General features: G+C 44.2%; 1 protein-coding gene across 1 annotated transcript in view; it reads right to left on the bottom strand.

Moving 5' to 3' along the window:
- Flo1 (flotillin-1) overlaps window positions 1-15,269 on the bottom strand; it is a 98,176-nt gene extending 82,907 nt beyond the window's left edge. Inside the window, exons 1-4 of the mRNA XM_065439113.2 lie at window positions 15,010-15,269; window positions 10,057-10,132; window positions 9,142-9,232; window positions 5,336-5,479 (exon numbers count right to left, since the gene is read on the bottom strand). Of these exons, the coding sequence (XP_065295185.1) occupies window positions 5,336-5,479; window positions 9,142-9,232; window positions 10,057-10,132; window positions 15,010-15,058 (360 nt within the window). The 5' untranslated portion in view covers window positions 15,059-15,269. The remainder of the gene's footprint in view (window positions 1-5,335; window positions 5,480-9,141; window positions 9,233-10,056; window positions 10,133-15,009) is intronic.
- Window positions 15,270-18,954: the final 3,685 nt, after the last annotated feature.

Genomic DNA, 18,954 nt, shown 5'->3' with positions numbered 1-18,954 from the left:
GGCTGTCAGCATGGCGGGCAAACGCAAGCTAGCGTTTCCCTGGCAATTTTCTCGAGCCGGTCAGGCTCGATTCCCATCATCTGACTTTAGACAAAGTCTAAATGCGTGGTAGGGTCATTGAATTTTGTTTTGAGACATTTGTCAATGGCATGGACGTGACGGCGTGCGAACACCGACACTTTAACTGTGGAATTAGCACGGTGTCGTCAACAACGGTGCACCGAAAAACTTGTTTTGTAAACTTCACGGCTGCACACCTCGAGAAAAAATTGTCCAGTGATCATGCAAAGCCCCTACTACAAAAGCATTCAGTTTTCATTATTGTGCTGCATACCCACAATGAGCAGCTAATGGTTTTTTGAGCACAACAAACACAATCTCAGACTCGAGCCACTGCATTTGCTGTGCTTTTCTGTGCGATACTCTCGTAGTCTTCCGTGACCTCCGCACCCCTCTCCCCCTATAAAAGCGGCCACTGCCTTCCCCTCCTCTTGCCTTCATGTGAGCTCCTCACTGCCACTTTCGACGTCGCTGCTTCTTCAAAGCTAACCTCTTCCCGTCTGCCCTCCTGAGCACAATCTTCCACCAACGGGTGCCCTTCCACGGTTCCTGTCTCTTGGTCTCCACAACTCCGATCGCCTTTCTTCTGTTACAAGTGAAGCTGATGCCAAGCCCGCCACTGTAACCATCACCATCACCAGTGCACACTGACGAGGAAAGCGAGATGCCCTGACGACATATTGAAGCTTCTGCCTTCTGTGTCACCCACTGCGTTCAGTCACTTTGGCGCCGATGGCGCATGCATTTGGATTCGTGCTGCAGGCCATGTGATTGTGTGTTATTCAGAGTACTTCGTTGGGCGTGCCTCGCGTGTGCTTTTGTGGTCTACAGTGATAAATGGCTCCATCATGGGCGAAAGTGTGACTTTGGGGCAGAAAGTACTGCTGATAAAAGAAGTGGAAAAGGTGGCCGGCGGAAAACTGATATCACAAAGGAAGTCAGCATACCTCTGTTTATTTTATCAACTGTATTGAAAAACAAGGAATCTGTGCTGGATGACTTTGAAAAGACCTCGGCAAAGAGAAAGAAGAATCGCGATTCGAAATACCCCAAAGTGGAAGGTGCACTTCTACAGTGGCTGAAGAATGCCAGGAGTGCATATTTCCCCGTACATGGACCTGCACTTAGTGCAAAAACAGAAGCTCTCACCCTCCAAATGGGCCATAAAGATTTCAAGTGCAGCAATGGCTGGCTTGAGCGGTTCGAGAAACAACCTGATGTGACCTCAAAGTCGATCGTTGGCGAAAGCGCAGCCGTGGACCTCACACTGTAGACGTATGACGCCAACATTGGCTTCAAGCTCTACTTGAAAAGTATGAAGACAAAGACATCTACAACCTAGATGAGGCTGCATTTTTCTACAAGATGCTACCGAATCGCATGTTCACTACTGCTGGCGTATCCTCATCAGGTGGAAAACAGAGTTAGGAGCGTGTCACGGTGTTGTTTGGTGTGAACGGAACAGGCGAGGACAAGCTCCCCTTGTTGATACTGGGGAAGGTGGAGAAGCCACGGTGCTTCTGAAATGCAACTATTCCCCAGGAATGCATCTACAGAGGTAACAAGCGAGCATAGATGACTGCTACTATTTTTGAAGACTACATGCACCTTCTGGATAGAAGGTTCGACGCAAAGAATCTGCAAGTGCTTTTCATAATTGTCTGAGCAACGGGAAGATCGACAACCTCAAGGTGATTGCTATGTAATTTTTGCCTGCAAACAATCTCGATACAGGGCATAATTGAGTCCACTCGGAAGCTGTACCACAAGGCTCTTTTGCAGCGCATACTCACAGCATATGACGCCAGCAAGAGGTACAACAATGATTTGCCTGGTACGATCCATTTGCTGAACTTTCCATGGAAAGAACTCACACCTTCGAAGGTCGCCAACTGCTTTGCACATGCCAGCTTTTCTCACACCGTCGTCAGTGACCTTGGACGATGACCGGACTTGCAGCGATCTGTACAAGGCTGTTCATAAAATTGCTCGCGAAGAGGTAGAAGGCGACTTAGAGACATTCACGTTGGCTGATGCTGCTGCTCCCGTAGTTGCCCCAGCGACAGATGCAGAGATAATTGGCACTGTTGGTGGCCCCGACAAGAATGAAGAGTTGGCGGACGAAGAGCCACATAAAGTGCCAAGTATGGTGCAGACGCAGGAGTACCTATGCCTGCTGCAAAATAAGGTTGAATGCATGGGTGGCGACCGCTGCCTTGTGCAATGCTTCGTCAAATTAGAGCAGGGATTGCTTGTGCCCGGTAAGAACTTGAAACAGCCAAAGCTCACTGCCTTTTTTGCATCTGAATAAAGTTTTGCTTCACTGATACATTTTATTTTGACTTCCTCGCAATTGTGGCACAAAGAAAGCTCGACTGCTTTAGCTTTTCTCTAGTGTGGTCGCTTATATCAAATGACCCCTTATAACAAATTTTTTCGACATCCCGCTGACTTCGTAACCAGGGATTACTGTATGTTGGCACATGGGGAGGCTTGCCATACACTTGGAGCCACGTCACCCACAGAGACCACTCTGAGCACGCGACTGTCCTCGGCAGGGAGCAGTGAGCTCAGCGAGTGGGCTCATCACAACACCCTGTGGTGGCCGAGGTATCTACGTTGCACGGCAGAACCAACTACATGCAACTGTAGTGAGTTTGCTATGTGGATGGCAGGGCTGGAGTGCACACTTGCACTCATGTGCTTCAGTCTGACCGTGCTACGAGGTAAGGACTGCTTTGCCCTGCACCAGCTTGACGGATAGATAGTAGCCACACCCAAATTGTGTGTTTAGAAGCACTGTCAATAGCTCAATACGAAGCAATGTCTGTCAAGGCGTCTTGATAGGAACTGCTAGAAGCGAGCTTGTGCTGGAAGCGTACGTGCGGTCTGACCTTAAGTTTCTCATTGTTTGAAGCTAGCCGAGTGTTCAAAACTGACTTAAATTAGCGAGACCCGATGGCTACAACACTGATAAGTAGTGTGGCCAAAGTTTAGTTCCTATGCGACGGCCAAGCATGAGCAGACGATAGTCTGCTTCTACCGGAAGTACGCAATTCTCAAAATTCAAAACACGGGATTGTTGCTTACTTCAGCTTGTTTATTAAACTGCGTCAATAGGTATACAGTTGAACCTCGCAATAAAAACAGTGGGAAACAAGAAAAAAAAATTCGCTTTCGCAAGAATTTTGTTGTGAAAAGAGACAGCACAGAGGTAATGTATCGCAGAACAAAACTTTACCGCCAAAATTCAATTAGCTTACTTTGGCAAGCTTTGCTCGAGGGTATAGAACCGCAATGCCGACAGTACAAAGTGCGCCACATGCATCGATCAGCAGTTGCAGCGCTGCCGTGGAGCAGTATTCTCAGTCAATTGCTTTTGGAGATACGATTACTTTTGCGAGATTTTGTGTAACTTGGCACCGGACGCAGAGCAACAGCGCATGCAGCATTTCTCTAGCGCACGCTGTTGCCCGTCGGCGCCGAACGCGTGTACACGAAGGCAAACGATCGCGATTACAGCCGCTTACAGCAAATATACTGTCCGGCGCCGAATCCGTACTCGATGCCTGTCGGGTGGCACCAAAACCAGCGTTCTTGACACAAGGGATGCGTATTCCTGGATGATCGCTCAATCACGGCCCGTTGCGTGGCACTTCACACTGCAATCTTAAACACCATAAACAATTCCATGTCGGTAGGATGTGGTTTTCCGTGATTTTGCTGTATTTTTCTCATCGAGGCACATATTACGCAGTGCACTGCCATGACTAGCGATCGTTGTTCAAAACGCACGTTCATTTTGTGTTCAGTTTCGCCTCATGCAATTGACCTAGGCCACGCTGAGTCGTCAGCTGCAGAGAAGGCAAACTGATGAACGCGCATTTCGAACAACAATCTACGATCTCGCCTAGTAGGTATGCAAAACAGTCTTCACACATCGGTAGCAACATGCGTACCGCTTCAAACGGGCGATCAACAGACAATATGCCGGCCAGGATGTGTTTCCAGCACACGTAATCGCTTCCGGCGCTTGGTTGTTTTTGTAAACAAAAATGGCGCTGTCCATGCAAGTGTAATGTGGTGACAGTTTATGCAATTTTAGAGCAAAACAATGCATTTGAGCACATTTTGGAGCCTGCTAGCCTTATGCGAGTAGGTAATGTGCGGGGTTACGCTCCGGCAAATTTCGTTGAGATTGCAGTACAATGACATTTCGTTGCCAAGAGGTACGAAATGCATTGAATCCTATGGGTGTTTGCCGGGGATACGTTGCGGGATTTCATTATCGTGGGTTTCGACTGTACAGAGTAACAGTAGAAAGAGGACTGATCCAAATGCCTTTTTTGATTGATGTCAGCTATTGGCCAATAGCAGCTGTGTATGGGAATCTGCTATATGACGAAACCAAGAAGCTGGAAAAGATTAAGGAGAAGGCTTCTGTTGAAAAGAGCGAGAAAAAGGTGACTTCATGCTCCACTTGTGAGCCCCACGCACGGAGCATGAGTGAAATATTCAGCTGAGATACTAACAGCAGCGTTATGCTATCCGAAGAATGTGTTTATATTACAATTTCTTCTAAGGAGATAGAAATTGGATGCCCTGTTACCATACTGCCAGGAGGTGAGTGTAACTGCTAACACACTGCACCTCTACATCGAGTAGTGTCCTCAAGCGACCTTCCTTCCCCTCCTTTTTACATACCAGAGCCAAGGGATGTCGGGTTCACGTGACAAGCCATGCCTTTTTTCTTCCGTTTTTACTGCGTGGCACATCTCCGGTGGCGGCACTGCACACTCCTTATTGGACAATTTACTGAAGTAACAAGTCACGGTAAGCAACGTTGCTAGGACTGCAGTTTAAGTCCTGGCGTTTGTGCGTGTTACCTTGTCTCTCTGGCCGAGAGCGGAAATTATCGGAGAGGGAGGATGCATGAAGATTGGTTTAAAATTTCAGCTGTTTCTGCAGTGCGAAGCACTGCAATACTTTGCAGACAGTCGTCAGTTGTGAAGTATGTGCTGCGCTTGTCTGTTGGTTAGGTTGGGACACATTGCTCTAGAAAGGGTTAAACTGGCCAAACCTGGCGAGGGGCCCTTGGCTCTTTAAGGGAAGCACGAACAATTTTCGAAGGCCACACTTTATTAGCCGATGGGACTCAATCAAATGACCCACATCTTATCACTAAACCAATCAATAAAATAGATTCCCAGCCCTAGTGCCACAGCCCCACGAAACTTGCTGCTGCCCTATGGAGTGGGAAGAAAGAAACACGCACCTCAACACTCATGGTGCCCATGATGGCACGCTGGTGCCCCTCAAGGGTCTCGCGTGCAATGTGCATCACCTCTTCATCTTTCTTTCCCAGAAACTGCTCACATGCAGCTCGCAGCATCTCCACATTTTGGCCTTGGATCTTTACCTGGTCCAGCAAGAAAGGAATTGGAGTAAGTGCGAAAAAAGCCATGGACTAACTCGAATTTAAACAAGCACATTCCTCTACATTTGTTACTTCCATGTACCTAAAAGAAAACAACAGCGACCCTTAATCAAAAAGTACTGCTATGACACACTTTGTAAAACAATTCCAACACCTTTCATGCTTAGGAGTATTTTCAGTGAAAGGTAGGAATAATGACAGCCTCTAGACGTTATAAATGGGAAAGCAGTAAGAGAGAAATGGAGAATGGGAAAATGTACGGCCACACACAGGTCCTTTCATCCGCATCTTTTGCACTGCTTCACCATTCCTAATGTCAAACCAACTAGTCTTAGCATCCAACCTAGCCTTCAGAAACTGCTGAACGAAACTCAAATGGTAGAGCCTATTCATAAAAATGTGAAGGCCAGTCAGCTGTTGCCAGAAATGGCTGACTGGCTTTAAAGTATTGCAGAATAGCTATTTTATGCACTGATGTAGACACCATGTCTTGCTTTTTTCGCTTTAGTAGGTTGCTGTAAACTTGAGAATTATACTATATAGCCCCTAATTTTTCAAGCATGCAACAAATAATATCTTTTAATGCAACCAGTTCAATATGCACACCAAATGCGGTGCAGCTTTGAATGTTGATCAGAAGGCTGGTTACATAGCGAAAATTGGAGGGGGATGGTGTATGGTATCACTAGTCACTTATGCATGCCAGTCAACCCAGTATAGTGGCTGAAGGCCTCACAAGGACATGCCACTAAAAGCAGGCTGTGCACTTCAAACCACCCCTTCTTTATTCCACCCTTCTCTGCACTTGGAAAAGGGTTAAATGTCCGCCTGGTCCTGTGCAGTTTATTTAGGAAAACAGGGGCCCCTATCCCCTTTTCTCTGCTCCTATAATGCCTAGGGCTAAGTGCACTCTACTTTCAGGAATGTGGTCAGCGGTGTGCAGTACCACAAGCACACTATGTCCAGTGTCTATGATGTAACCATCCTCCAGCATCACTCACTGCCTTCAAATTTCCTAAATACCGAGTTTCGAAAATAGGCCCAACAAAGCTGTTCTAGAATTCTTTTAGCTAAGGGACTGAACTCTCATCTGTAGTGCTCATCCTGTCTGTGATGCAACATGCTTCTATCTCCCTTTTTCCCTCCTATTCAAGGTGTAGATTTCAGGAGCTAGCTGCAAGCATGCTTCTCTATACCTGTGCGGTTTGTATGCTTCCATGAAAATAATACATCTGAAACTACACCGCACTCGGTAAGCGTTTCAAACTGGTTGCATTAAAAGACCACATAAGTATTTGCTGCACTCTTAAGGAATGGAGGCTTCGTACTACAATTACTGCCATCAACACCTATCAATAAAGGAAAAAAAAAATACACCAAGGACAACAAATTGTCAGTACTTCTTTAAACTTTCAGTTTGCAACATATACATATTAACATCAATATCATCATCATCAGCAGCAGCAGCAGCAGCAGCAGCCTGTTTTATGTCCACTGCAGGACGAAGGCCTCTCCCTGCGATCTCCAATTATCCCTGTCCTGTGCTGACCGATTCCAACTAGCGTCCGCAAATTTCCTAATTTAATCGCACCCCCTAGTCTTCTGCCGTCCACTACAGCGTTTCCCTTCACTTGGTACCCATTCTGTAACCCTAATGGTCCAACAGTTATCTAACCGGCGCATTACATGAACTGCCTAGCTCTGTTTTTTTTCTTCTCTTGATGTCAATTATAATATCTATACCCATTTGCTCTCTGATCCAAACCACACTCTTTCTGTCTCTTAACGTTATGCCTAGCAATCTTTGTTCTATCGCTCTTTGCGCGGTCCTTAACTTGTTCTCAAGCTTCTTTGTCAGTCTCCAAGTCTCTGCCCGATATGTCAGCACCGGTAAAATGCACTAATTGTATACTTTCCTTTTCAGTTATAGCGGTAAGCTCCCAGTCAGGAGCTTGCGATGTCTGCCTTATGCAATCCAACCCATTTTTATTCTTCTATGAATTTCTTTCTCATGATCAGGGTTCCCTGTGATTAGTTGGCCTTGGTAAACATACTCCTTCACAGACTCTAGAGGCTGACTTGCGATCTTGAACTCTTGTTCCCTTGCCCGGTTTACGCGAAATTACTGTGAAATTATGCCAACCGAACTTGTCAAAAGAGCCTCCCTGATGGCTGCGTGAGGTTGGATGGGTGCAATTGGCATGGGCTACTGTTCCACAAGATGCCGTGGTGCAATCGTTTGCCAAATGTGAAATTTTGCTGGACGACGACGCGCTGTGGGACTGTAGCAATGATGACAATGGCAGCACTAGTGAAGACGAGTAGTCCAGTGACCATGTCAGCTACTAATAAATTTTCTTCATTGAATGCGCCCTCGGGTGTGCTCTTTTTTTTTCCTGTCACGCGATATGGAGGATCAATTTACAATCGTGTAAATATGGTAATAAGCACCGATAAGGTTTGATAAGGGTTTATACTGGTCGGATCAAGTTTCCTGACATCAATAATAACACTGGGCTACGTGGAGATGAGCAAGTGGTACAATGCTTACACACACTTAAACTCCCAGAGAAGTTCCTGTGTGACTATGTCAGAGAAACAAGTTAACATTCCAGCTATTACGAACACAGTTATTCACCATAAAATTGGCAAAATTATCGATGCTGCGACTTGAGTAGTCAATCTGATAGCTCGCCCAATTAACATAAATTGGGATAACTGTCAATTGGGAGAGGGTGGCTGAAAACACATGAGAGACTGCGATTGGTAGCGATGCACATTTTTAAAACCTTATAATAAATTACACGCTTTATGCGGAGCTTTTAAATGTGTCAATTATCAGAAGGACCCACCCTAATGACTCCGTATGTTTTTACAATATCGTCAGAATTGTTTCAGGGTTCCTTTAAGGCACCTATCCCATCAGTGAGGTCTTCCTTGTGGTCCCTAAATTCCACTCCAACCTCTTCCTAATGTGCTTTACCAACTGGCCCAAAAAACACTCAAAGTTTTAACGAGCTTGCTGCAGCAAAGAACCTCAATGTATGAGCATTTGTTAAAAATTGATTTTACTACAGCAGCTTTTAGTAGTAAACATTAACATATGTAGAAGAATAACACTGATTTGAAGGTTACAGAATGTGTGTTCCATAAGATGCCTGCAACACCTGTACAAAAGCAAAGTAACATCATATTTCCTTGAAATGATGCATACATTATGTAAATAGTATATTACATCTGTAGATTTATGAACTGCAAACTATGAAGACATTTTACAAGAAACAGAAAGGCTGGAACGTTTAGTGAACATAGAAAGAATATGTTTTTACTGATATCCATTTAGAGCTTCATAATACAATAAACGCCACATCTACCAAAAAGATTAGATGTGCCTTGTGTAACTTGGATACAAAGTTAATAAGCTACTTATACACAGGTTCCCTCTTTGCAGAAAAATAAAGGGCAGCCAGTTAGTGTTGCCCTTTGCTTTTTGTATGTAAGGTATACAAATGACGCTATCTGCAAGTAGGTCTATGTATAAACAGCCACCACATTTTCACAACAGTGTACGGTGGAAACTGGGTTGACTTGACCACATACATCTATGATCAGGCAGGAGTTGAAAAAGCAAAAAGGCTACTAACCTGAGCTATGCCTGTGACTGATATAGGAACACCCTGCTGTGTGTAGACCTTGGGGCTCTCAATGGTCAACGTCATGGTGTTCAGGCTGATTCTACAAGGATCAGGAAGAACCACTCAATGTGTTGTAGAAATAGACATGCAGAAAGAAAGTAGCATGGTGCTGTAGATGGAGCTGTAAAGCACGGTCAAAAGTTAAGAGGATGAGGGATCTCAGAAAAAGCAAAATATTTCCAGAGTGTGGGCATGCAGTTTGGATTTCAAATGTGCAATGTGTACTAATAAATACAACATAGTGTTGTACTGTTTTACTGGCTCCAAGCTAAAACTGGTCTGACATTTTACGTCTGGTGAACTCGTACCCTGTTAACTTTTGAGCCTGCCGGCACATAAGAACGAACATGCCCTTCAGCTTACACAAAGTACAATGGAATTGTCAGCGCAATTCAACCCAAATAACAAAAGTGAAGTGAGGGTTTATGCCAGCATCTGCCAGCATGCCAAAGTAGTCAAGGCAGGTGCAGCTAGGCATGGGACAGTTTAAATTTACTCAAGTTTACTCAAAAATATCACAATTTATGTGCAGTCTGTTTATTGCAAACTAATTTCAAAAGAAGAAGCAGAGCAATAATTTTATTGTTAATTGAAATGCAGCACATTTGAAGTCATACCCAGTGAACACAAAATATTTAAAAAGAGTGGCATGATATTTCTTATGCTAAAGGATTAATACTATGGCAACAAGCTCTTGAACATTTCAAAACAAGAAAATAAGTAGTCAAAAGAATGAGTGGGGCAAGGAAGAGCCCCCCACCTCAACAGCGAGCTGCCAAACACTCTGCAAAAAAAGAATCCAAGCAATACGCACAAACATCCCTCAAAGCCTGACATCTGCGCACTGTCCCATCCATCACTCACTTTTGCACTCTCTGGATTATGGGCCAGACGAAGACCCTGCCCCCAGGAACCAACAGCGGGTGGGCATGGCAGCACCCTGTTGGGAGGTATGAGCAGAGCAGACGTGACCTTGTCAAAATATTCCACAACCAAAAAATAGATGCCAAGAACAAGAAAAAACACTCAATCAAAAAGGTTAACAGGAAAGGTGACTTGTCAACTAAGTTTGCAGAACCAAAGTCTGCTATATTTGTTAAGCACAGCCACCAAAGCTCATATTTCACTGAGGTACAAACTTTAGTCATACCTAGCAGAGATGTTTAGTGAAGGAATACAAGAAGAATATGCAAATTTTTTAGCTAATATCTAGAAAGATTCCACAGCTACCTTAATTCTACATGGGAAAAGTAGAAGAACATTGATCAAGAAAGGGGTCAGGAAAGGAGACAATATATCCAATGCTATTCACTGCATGTTTAGACAAAGTATTCAAGTTGTTAGACTGGGAAGGATTAGGGGCACGGATCAATGGGGAACATCTCAGTGACCTGCCGTTTTCAGATGACAATTGTCCTGTTTAGCGATGATTGAGCTGACTTGCAGCAAATGAATGAGGACCATAGCAAACAAAGTTTTAGGGTAGGTATAAAAATTAATATGCAGAAGGCTAAGGTTACGTTCATAGCCTGGCAAGAAAACAAGTACATGAATGTGTGACCATGAATGTATTGGTGACTGGTAGTCAGTCCCTACAACATGTGCAAAAGTATGTTTAGGCCAATCGGTCACAGAGGACTCTGATCATGAGTAGGAAATTATCAGAATAAAAATGGGTTGGTGCGCACATAGTAAGCCCTTACCATGTCATGACTGGCAGCTTACTGCTATCTTTAAAATAAATGTGTATAATCATTGCATTTTACCAGTACTAACATATGGGGTAGAAACTTTGATTAACAATGAAGCTTGAGAAGTTAAAGACTGCTCAAGGAATAACAGAAAAAAAAATAAAAATAAAGGTCAAGCGCAACAATAAAAAATGAAATTTTGGGGTATTAGGTGCCAAAACCATGATTTGGTTATGAGGCATGCCATAGTGGGGGGAAATCTGGATTAGTTACGACCTCCTCGGGTTCGTTAACATACACCTAAGGCATGGTACATGAGAGCTTTTGCATTTCACTCCCATCGAAATGCGGCCACCATGGCCAGGATTTAAGTGCACTCAGTTTTGGCAGCACAATGCCAAGGTGCAGGAATACAGTGGTTTTGATTAGAGAGTGAATAGGTGCAGCGGATACTCTGGCGGTTATTAAGACGAAGAAATGGAGTTGGGCATGCTATGAATGTGTATGGTAGATAACCAATGGTTTATTAGAGGAACAGAATGGATGCCAAGACAAAGAAAGTGGAGCTGGGGATGGCAGATAATTAGGTGGTGTGACGAAATCAAAAAATTTGCAGGCATAAGATTACGTCGGCTGGCCCAAAATTGGGGTAATTGGAGGTAGCTGGGAGAGGCTTTCATCCTGCAGTGGACATAAACAGGCTGATGAGGAGTAGGAAGGTATGCCATCTGTTAGGTTCTAAGATTAACTCTCAGCCAACTTAATTTGAATGCAAGGCATCTGCCATAAAAAAGTTTAGATAAATACATGGCGACATTGTACAAGTGCATGTACTAAAAGTTCATAGGTACAGTCAGAAGGGAGCTGTTGAGGTCACGGCACTCCTCTCTTACTGCACTTTAGACACCCTTGTAAAAACATTTCTGAAGACTGAGCCACAGCAACAGATTTCGCACATCACTTGTCTGCTGGTAGGCAAGAAAAATGGTTTCAGTACTTCAGATTACAACTTACAAATACAATATTACTCTTCTACAATACCAGAGAAGAAAGAATAGCTGGGCACAGTCTGATTCAGTCCAATGCCAAAGTTTTAATTTCTCTAACCATGTTCCACACCAAAATTTACAATCAGATTAACCATCAGAACAAATGAATGGTCATGATGTGTAAGACAGCCTTTACAAGTCAAAAAAAAAAAAAAATCAATTATGGAGCTTTACATGCCAAAGCCCATGAATTATGAGGCTGGTTGTAGTGGGGGGCTCAATTTCAACTACCTGGGGTTCTCAAACGTGCCCAATGCATTGTACACAAGTGGTTTTGCATTCCGCCTTCAGTGGAAAGCAGCCGCCATGGTCAGGATTAAACACATAGCCTCATGCTCAGCAGCCCAATGCCATAGCCACTGGGCTACTGCATTCATAAGTCTAACGAACAATCAAAGTATTAACTAATTTGACATTATGTGACATAAGCGGCTTTTCTAGGAGGGGAGTGCAAAGTACTGGGTGTTTCATAACTACAGCCAACATCAAGCTTTTTTCTGGGCTCAATGAAAACCTGTAAACTAAGAAAAAAAATTATACCACTATGCACTTGAAACATTCCCAAGCATATTCTAACGATACATACTGGCTGCAGAGTGAAGGGCTGCTGCATTGTGCCACCCAGAAAGTTTGCATCAACAATTAAAAATTATGGGGTTTTATGTGCCAAAACCACTTTCTGATTATGCGGCACGCCGTAGTGGAGGACTCCGGAAATTTTGACCGCCTGGGGTTCTTTAACGTGCACCTAAATCTAAGCACACGGGTGTTTTCGCATTTCTCCCCCATCGAAATGCGGCCGCCGTGGCCGGGATTCGATCCCACAACCTCGTGTTCAGCAGCCCAACACCACAACCACTGAGCAACCACCGCGGGTAGCATCAACAATTGAATGCGCCCACAGCTGCAAATACGCAATGGGCTAGAAATGAGTGAACGGTGAGAATGCTGCCTTGTTGCAACACATGGGCTTTGATCACTGAAAACATATTTGGGAGTGCCTTAATGCAGGCCATGGTGGTGCGGATTCAGGTACACAAGCACACAGTGCTGCCATTTTACACACTATGTACTGTTTCTTCAGAGCTCAGAAAAAAAAAAAACACACGCACAAGTTCATTGGTTGTTTGATTGGCTCACTGACGAATTCACATGCAATTGTGAGAAAACGATGGATTAATAAATCATGGTAACCTAGCTGGTACAAGGAGCTGCAATTTAACATATAATTGTTCATGATATGGGATAGAGATAGGTACTGTACCAAAACGAACGGCGCATGGGGGCAGAACTAAAACCAGCTTAACTGGTATCCCAGGACGATTAAATAAAAAGAAACAAAAATATATAAAATGTAAAAAGAAAGAAAAAGAAAGCAAGTGGTTTTGTACTGATTTTAGCTAGAGATGGTTGTAAGCATCTTATTGCGGTGACAATTTGGCAGCTTCTAGTTATGCATATCGGGCTCAGCATTTTTTTCCATTTTCCTTTTAAGTTCAGCATTTCTTTGGTGTATAGCCAAAGATCGAACTTTCAGTTTATTGTGGTGACCGAGTTGTTAAATGTGTATTTTTCACAACTCTTGGCAAAACAGCATAGCATTTTCTCTTGCTATCATTTACACAAAACCTTGCCCACGTAATAAAAAAAAATTCTTGGCATTTTCAGCTCGGGTGATACGCAACATCACCTTGTTAAAGCAGGGTTGCTGCAGTGGAAAACAGTGAAAATATGACATGGGTTGAATGTGGTGCTGTCATGAAGCATACATACCAGCCATGCAATTAATGCAACTCGCCAAATTTTCTTGAAAAGTGACAACAAACATTGCGATGTAGAGGGACGGCGACTACAGCAGGGGGTACACTTGCTGTACGCATTTACTAAGCAGAACACAATCAAGATCAATAATCACTTTTACTTGCCATGACAGAATGAAACCAATTCACATATTACACTGACCGCAAGCAATGTATAATTAATTAAATTAAAATTAAATTATGGGGGTTTTACGTGCCAAAACCACTTTCCGATTATGAGGCACGCCGTAGTTGAGGACTCCGGAAATTTCGACCACCTGGGGTTTTTTAACGTGCACCTAAATTTAAGTACCACGGGTGTTTTCGCATTTCGCCCCCATCGAAATGCGGCCGCCGTGGTCGGGATTCGATCCCGCGACCTCGTGCTCAGCAGCCTAACACCATAGCTACTGAGCAACCACGGCGGGTAAGCAATGTATAAATAACAAACCTAGTTTGTTTGCTGTACTATACGATTTATTGGTAACTGAACACAATGACACCAACAAAGTACCTAGTACAAATTTCTTTCTCTCCTGTGCCTAAACGTCCTCTAACACTATCTTTCTCAACTGTACGCGAACTTTCGTATTTGCATTACGCGTGCACTTTTTTTTCGTGTTTTTCGGTTTCACACAAGATGCTGAGCCGTACGTACCCGAGGAACCGTGCGCCTCGAATACGTTATTTACAGCATCTTACGTGCTATCTTGATAGGGCGTGTCGGTATAAAATAAACCCATCACGTCAACCACTCGCTGGGTACAGTTGCAGTCCGCGGTACGCCGTAGCGCGAGCAATTGAGACTACACTTTGCAATTAGCAAGCATGAAAAACTGCAGCTTCTTGAGAACATCGGAGACGTTACTATGATCGCGCTACAAGCCACGCAGACAACCACCACAACGTAGTCTATGCAGCACCATATAGGTATCGTCAGAGCAAAAGTTTTTGCAGCATATCAGCCACGCGCCGCGACTTCAAGGCGAGATTGCACGCTCGTAAAGAAATAAACAGCATGAGCCGTCTTTTCCTTCCTTTTTTACGACAAGTGTTTCGGTTAGTTCTTTCCCTGTTTGTGCGCCAACCATCTTTCAACGCACTAATTACAAATAGGTTTAAGCCCGACGCTTCATTGCGGTTGCCTTTGCGACGATTTAAAAACCCTGCAATGACAAACTGGGCTGAAACCCTAGGCCTATTGTTGATGTTTTGCGGGAAATAGCTTGCGAAGGGGCGGGGCATCGGAGCTAGGCAGCGGCCAAACAGAAAACTTACCGGACACGACCAGAGCCTCGTTGGGCCCACAAGCGACGAAACCGACCATGGCGAGCGTCTAGCGTTTATCAGCGGGAAAAAGGTAGCTGACGACAGAGCATAGCAATTAGGACGCCCGATTCTCTCTCGCTCGTCCCTACGGCTGTACAGTACCGCCGCACTTCACTCCGCACCGGCGCGCGCACTCTGGCAGACTCCGCTTCTTCGCTCGCGCAAGATAGACCTCGCAACAGCAACGACGCCAAAGTGAAAAATCGTTGACCGGAACAGGGTTGCCAAACGGCACCGCTATTGTCACTCAATTTGGGTCATTTTAGCGGTCAAACAGAACAACAGCGCTGGACGCACAAGCTTCGGACTTAGTGAATTGTTCTTGTTTAGTTTCCAGTAGAGCGATGTATTTGCAATAGCATACAATCCTCTACCTGTGCGGCGAATCGCAACAAATTTGTGTGCTTGTGTACTGCTCGCGGATGACGTCAGGAGAGTGCGTCATGCAAAAAGGCATGCAAAGAGGCACGGCTACTGGATAAAGAAAGGTGCTTTTTTATCTAGCGGCCGTAAAAGAGGTTTTTACTACTACACTCTACTGAAATGGAAGTGGCTGTCCGAAAGTGAAGCCGGTCGCCGCCATCTTGCAAGAGGCAAAACGCCCGAGCCGGCGCATCCGCGGTAGCACGGTGCATTCGTCCTGCTTATTGCTGGTACGCTGTCGGAATAGTGTGGCACAGATTGTGACATGCTCTCCGATGATATTACATCTTAGTATGTCATGGCTGCACCACAGATGAACGGGTGGATGGATGTTATGAGGGTCCCCTTTGGAACGGGGCTGTGGGTTGCGCCACCAAGCTCTTGCCATTATACTGCTTAACGTCCTACCTAGGTCTTAAAAAAAAAAAAAACCCACACACACACACACACTATGAACTCCCACAACCGAATTTTGTGATCCCCTATTGCGAACTTTGCTTTTGTACGTCTAAGTTTTTTGTCGTTTCCCTACTTTTCTTCCACCAAACTTCCAATCGCCTCTCACTAATCTCTATTGCGGACACGTTTACTTTTACACTGCTCTCGCTGAACCCAAGGGCTTCAAGGAGGCCAGTGGTGCCTAAATGGACTGCTGGGCAGACGTCTTCACATTCTAATAAAACATGCTCCATCGTTTCCTGGACGACCAACGCAGTCTCGTCGCCCGGGCCAAGGAGGCAGCCCAAGCCAGAGGGTTCTTGGAAAAAGGAATCCTCCCACCTAGGGTGAACCGGGTTCTGACTCGGATTAACGTTTCAGAAAATAAAAGTTTAGTTCTCTCTCTCCATCGTTTCCCTAGCTTTACCGCGGCAAGCACATGCTTCTTCCTTCTTATGCGTGTTCTAAGGCATCCCGATCTCGCTTCGAAAAGTAATGAGCTTCCTTTTGAGTTATCATAAATTGTTTCTTTCCTGATTTCGTTTTTTTTTTTCCCTCTTAAGTACCAGTCACGTAAGGTAGACGCCCCTAGATAACTTTTCGGCGGTAACAGGCTCTCGTTTATACTCACGACCGGACGTTGTTCGTACGTTTGCTTCAGTTGGGAACAGTTAGGAAAGTGCTCATACGTGCACGTATGAAATTTACGCGTAAAGTACTCACTGGCACGTGGCTGCGTGTGGTATTATGTAGCGCAGCTGGCTCTGGTTGTAACGTGCGGTGCGCGTTCTCCATGACCTTCTCTATTTGGTTTGTACGCATCGTGCCATGCCTGTGTTTGTATTAGGGAAACGAGTGACCGAGACGCTTGCACAAGACGCGTGCTCGATTTGTGACAAAAAAGAAAGAGTTGCAAGTGCAGCGCTCATCCAGCCAGAATTATCTGGTAAATAAAGTGAATTGAAATCTAGTCCAGTTCTTTCCATTGTGCCTTCTCTGCATGCATGTCTCATAAGGCTTCCTGTTTATTCGCAAATACGTACCAACTCACGCCGCAAAACATTATGTTGTATTATGGCATGAACAGACGAGCGGTTGTACTGAACTCCAATTACAAGATTGCAGAGGGCTATATAATGTTTCGCATACACCACATAACTCAGAAATGCGATGGAGCACATTGTGTAGAGCGGCAACACTGCTTTAAATATTTATTATATTAAAATCAATTGACACAGAGCTTAAGAGGAAGCTTTAGCCGGGGTGCTCCTATCTAAATACATGTAAAAGGTGAATTGGTTTTTCTGGGTAACCACCGCACCACATTTGGCGAGGCTTGCTGCATTTTAAAAGCAAAACTTAAAATCTAGTGACAGTTGGCTTCGAATTTTCGACATAGGCCGTCAATTTTTTATTAAAAAGTTCAAAAAATCGAAAATTTTCAGAAGGTTACAACACTGTAATTCAGTAATGAAAAATGATATCAGAATTCTGTGGATTGCATCTAATAATACATCTAAAGCGGACAAAATTGATATGTTAACATGAATCTAAAAAATAATTTGCAATATAGAAATACAGCTTTTGCAGAACCATTGCACACAACGTAACAAATTCACGTACGATATAAAATGACACATCGAATTTGTACGCTTTCAATGATCGAATGGATGCCGTTTACAGAACCGCGATATCTGTTCTTGATGCAAAGCTATTAATTTGTAAACTTCGTGCTTCTATTTTATTTTTCAAACTTTCACATTTTTGAAAATCTTATTAACAAAATTCAGGCCCTAAGTCGAAATTCCCCATACAACAGTCACTAGAATTCAACTTTCTCTCTCAAATGCAACAAATTTAATTGAAATCGCTCCAGGGGCCATCTCAGAAAAAGGTTTTTGCGTCTTGCATGTATCTGAATAAACCGCCTCGGAGTTAGGCCAAGCTAAAGCCTTCTCCTAAGTTCCAAACTGAGGTTGTAGTGAACCAACATTCATTTTGAAAAGTTCAAGTGTCACTGAAAAGTGTTTTCTGCTGTTTCTATGCTGTTGTATGCATTGGTGAATGACATGGTTATGTTGTCTGTATACTTCCAAATGGGGGCAGTGCAATGCGTATGTTATGTTCTCTACGCGATGAATGAGTGACATTAATTTCTTTAGGTACATATAAATTATAAGAGAACATCCACATCAAAGTTCGATATATAAATATCACGTGTTTTAATATGCTAAATGCATCTTTTGCAGTGCATTTCTGAAGAAACCCAGCTTGGCAGTTTTGTATCAAAATTAAAGAGCTCTTAATAGAGTATTGCAAATAAAATATGGTATGCAATGGCGTGAGTGCCTTTTTTTGTAACTACCGGGAGCAGATAAAAATTGCGAAATTCAGTTTCTCCACATTGTCCACAGTCATATATTATCACTCACTAAAGACACAACAAGCCTGCGGCATGAGCCGGATGCAGAATTTCTTTTTTGACAAGCAACACGCAATTTCGACATGGACGCTGGAGACGCGCCCTCTTTTGACTCTGGCAATATGGCCGCCACGGCTTCACTATAGGCTCGCGTCGGTGGCTGCGGGCATAGAGCTTCATACCCTATGGCTGCAGTGACGCTAGATTGCGACGAGGATACGGTGTTCCTGGATAGGGACACGAGATCTCATATCACGGTGGCATCGATACCAAAGAATATGCACCCAACATACCATGCCGGCAAAAGACGAGCACAAGCTGTAACCGTGCGGAATCGTTCTGGAAAAGGTTCGGCCGCTAGTAGAGAGACTCACACGCTAGCAGACACTCAAAAACAACGTATCATAACGGCCACAGTTGTAACTCGGTCCACGTGTGCGGCCGAAGCGACTGCAATAGCCATGGCCGTTGCAGACGCGGAACACAGAAACGAGTGGGCAGTGTTATGATTGGGGGTTCAATCCCATCGCTCGTGATCCGTTGTCAAGATTGGAGTCGGGCATGAATTAGAAGGTAGCTGGCCCATGCCGTCGTCCAACTTATCCACGCTG

The sequence above is a fragment of the Dermacentor albipictus genome, chromosome 1 (assembly GCF_038994185.2).
Source record: "Dermacentor albipictus isolate Rhodes 1998 colony chromosome 1, USDA_Dalb.pri_finalv2, whole genome shotgun sequence".
Lineage (NCBI taxonomy): Eukaryota > Metazoa > Arthropoda > Arachnida > Ixodida > Ixodidae > Dermacentor > Dermacentor albipictus.
The sequence above is the reverse complement of the archived record's forward strand: the minus strand, read 5'-3'. Positions and strand labels throughout refer to the sequence as shown.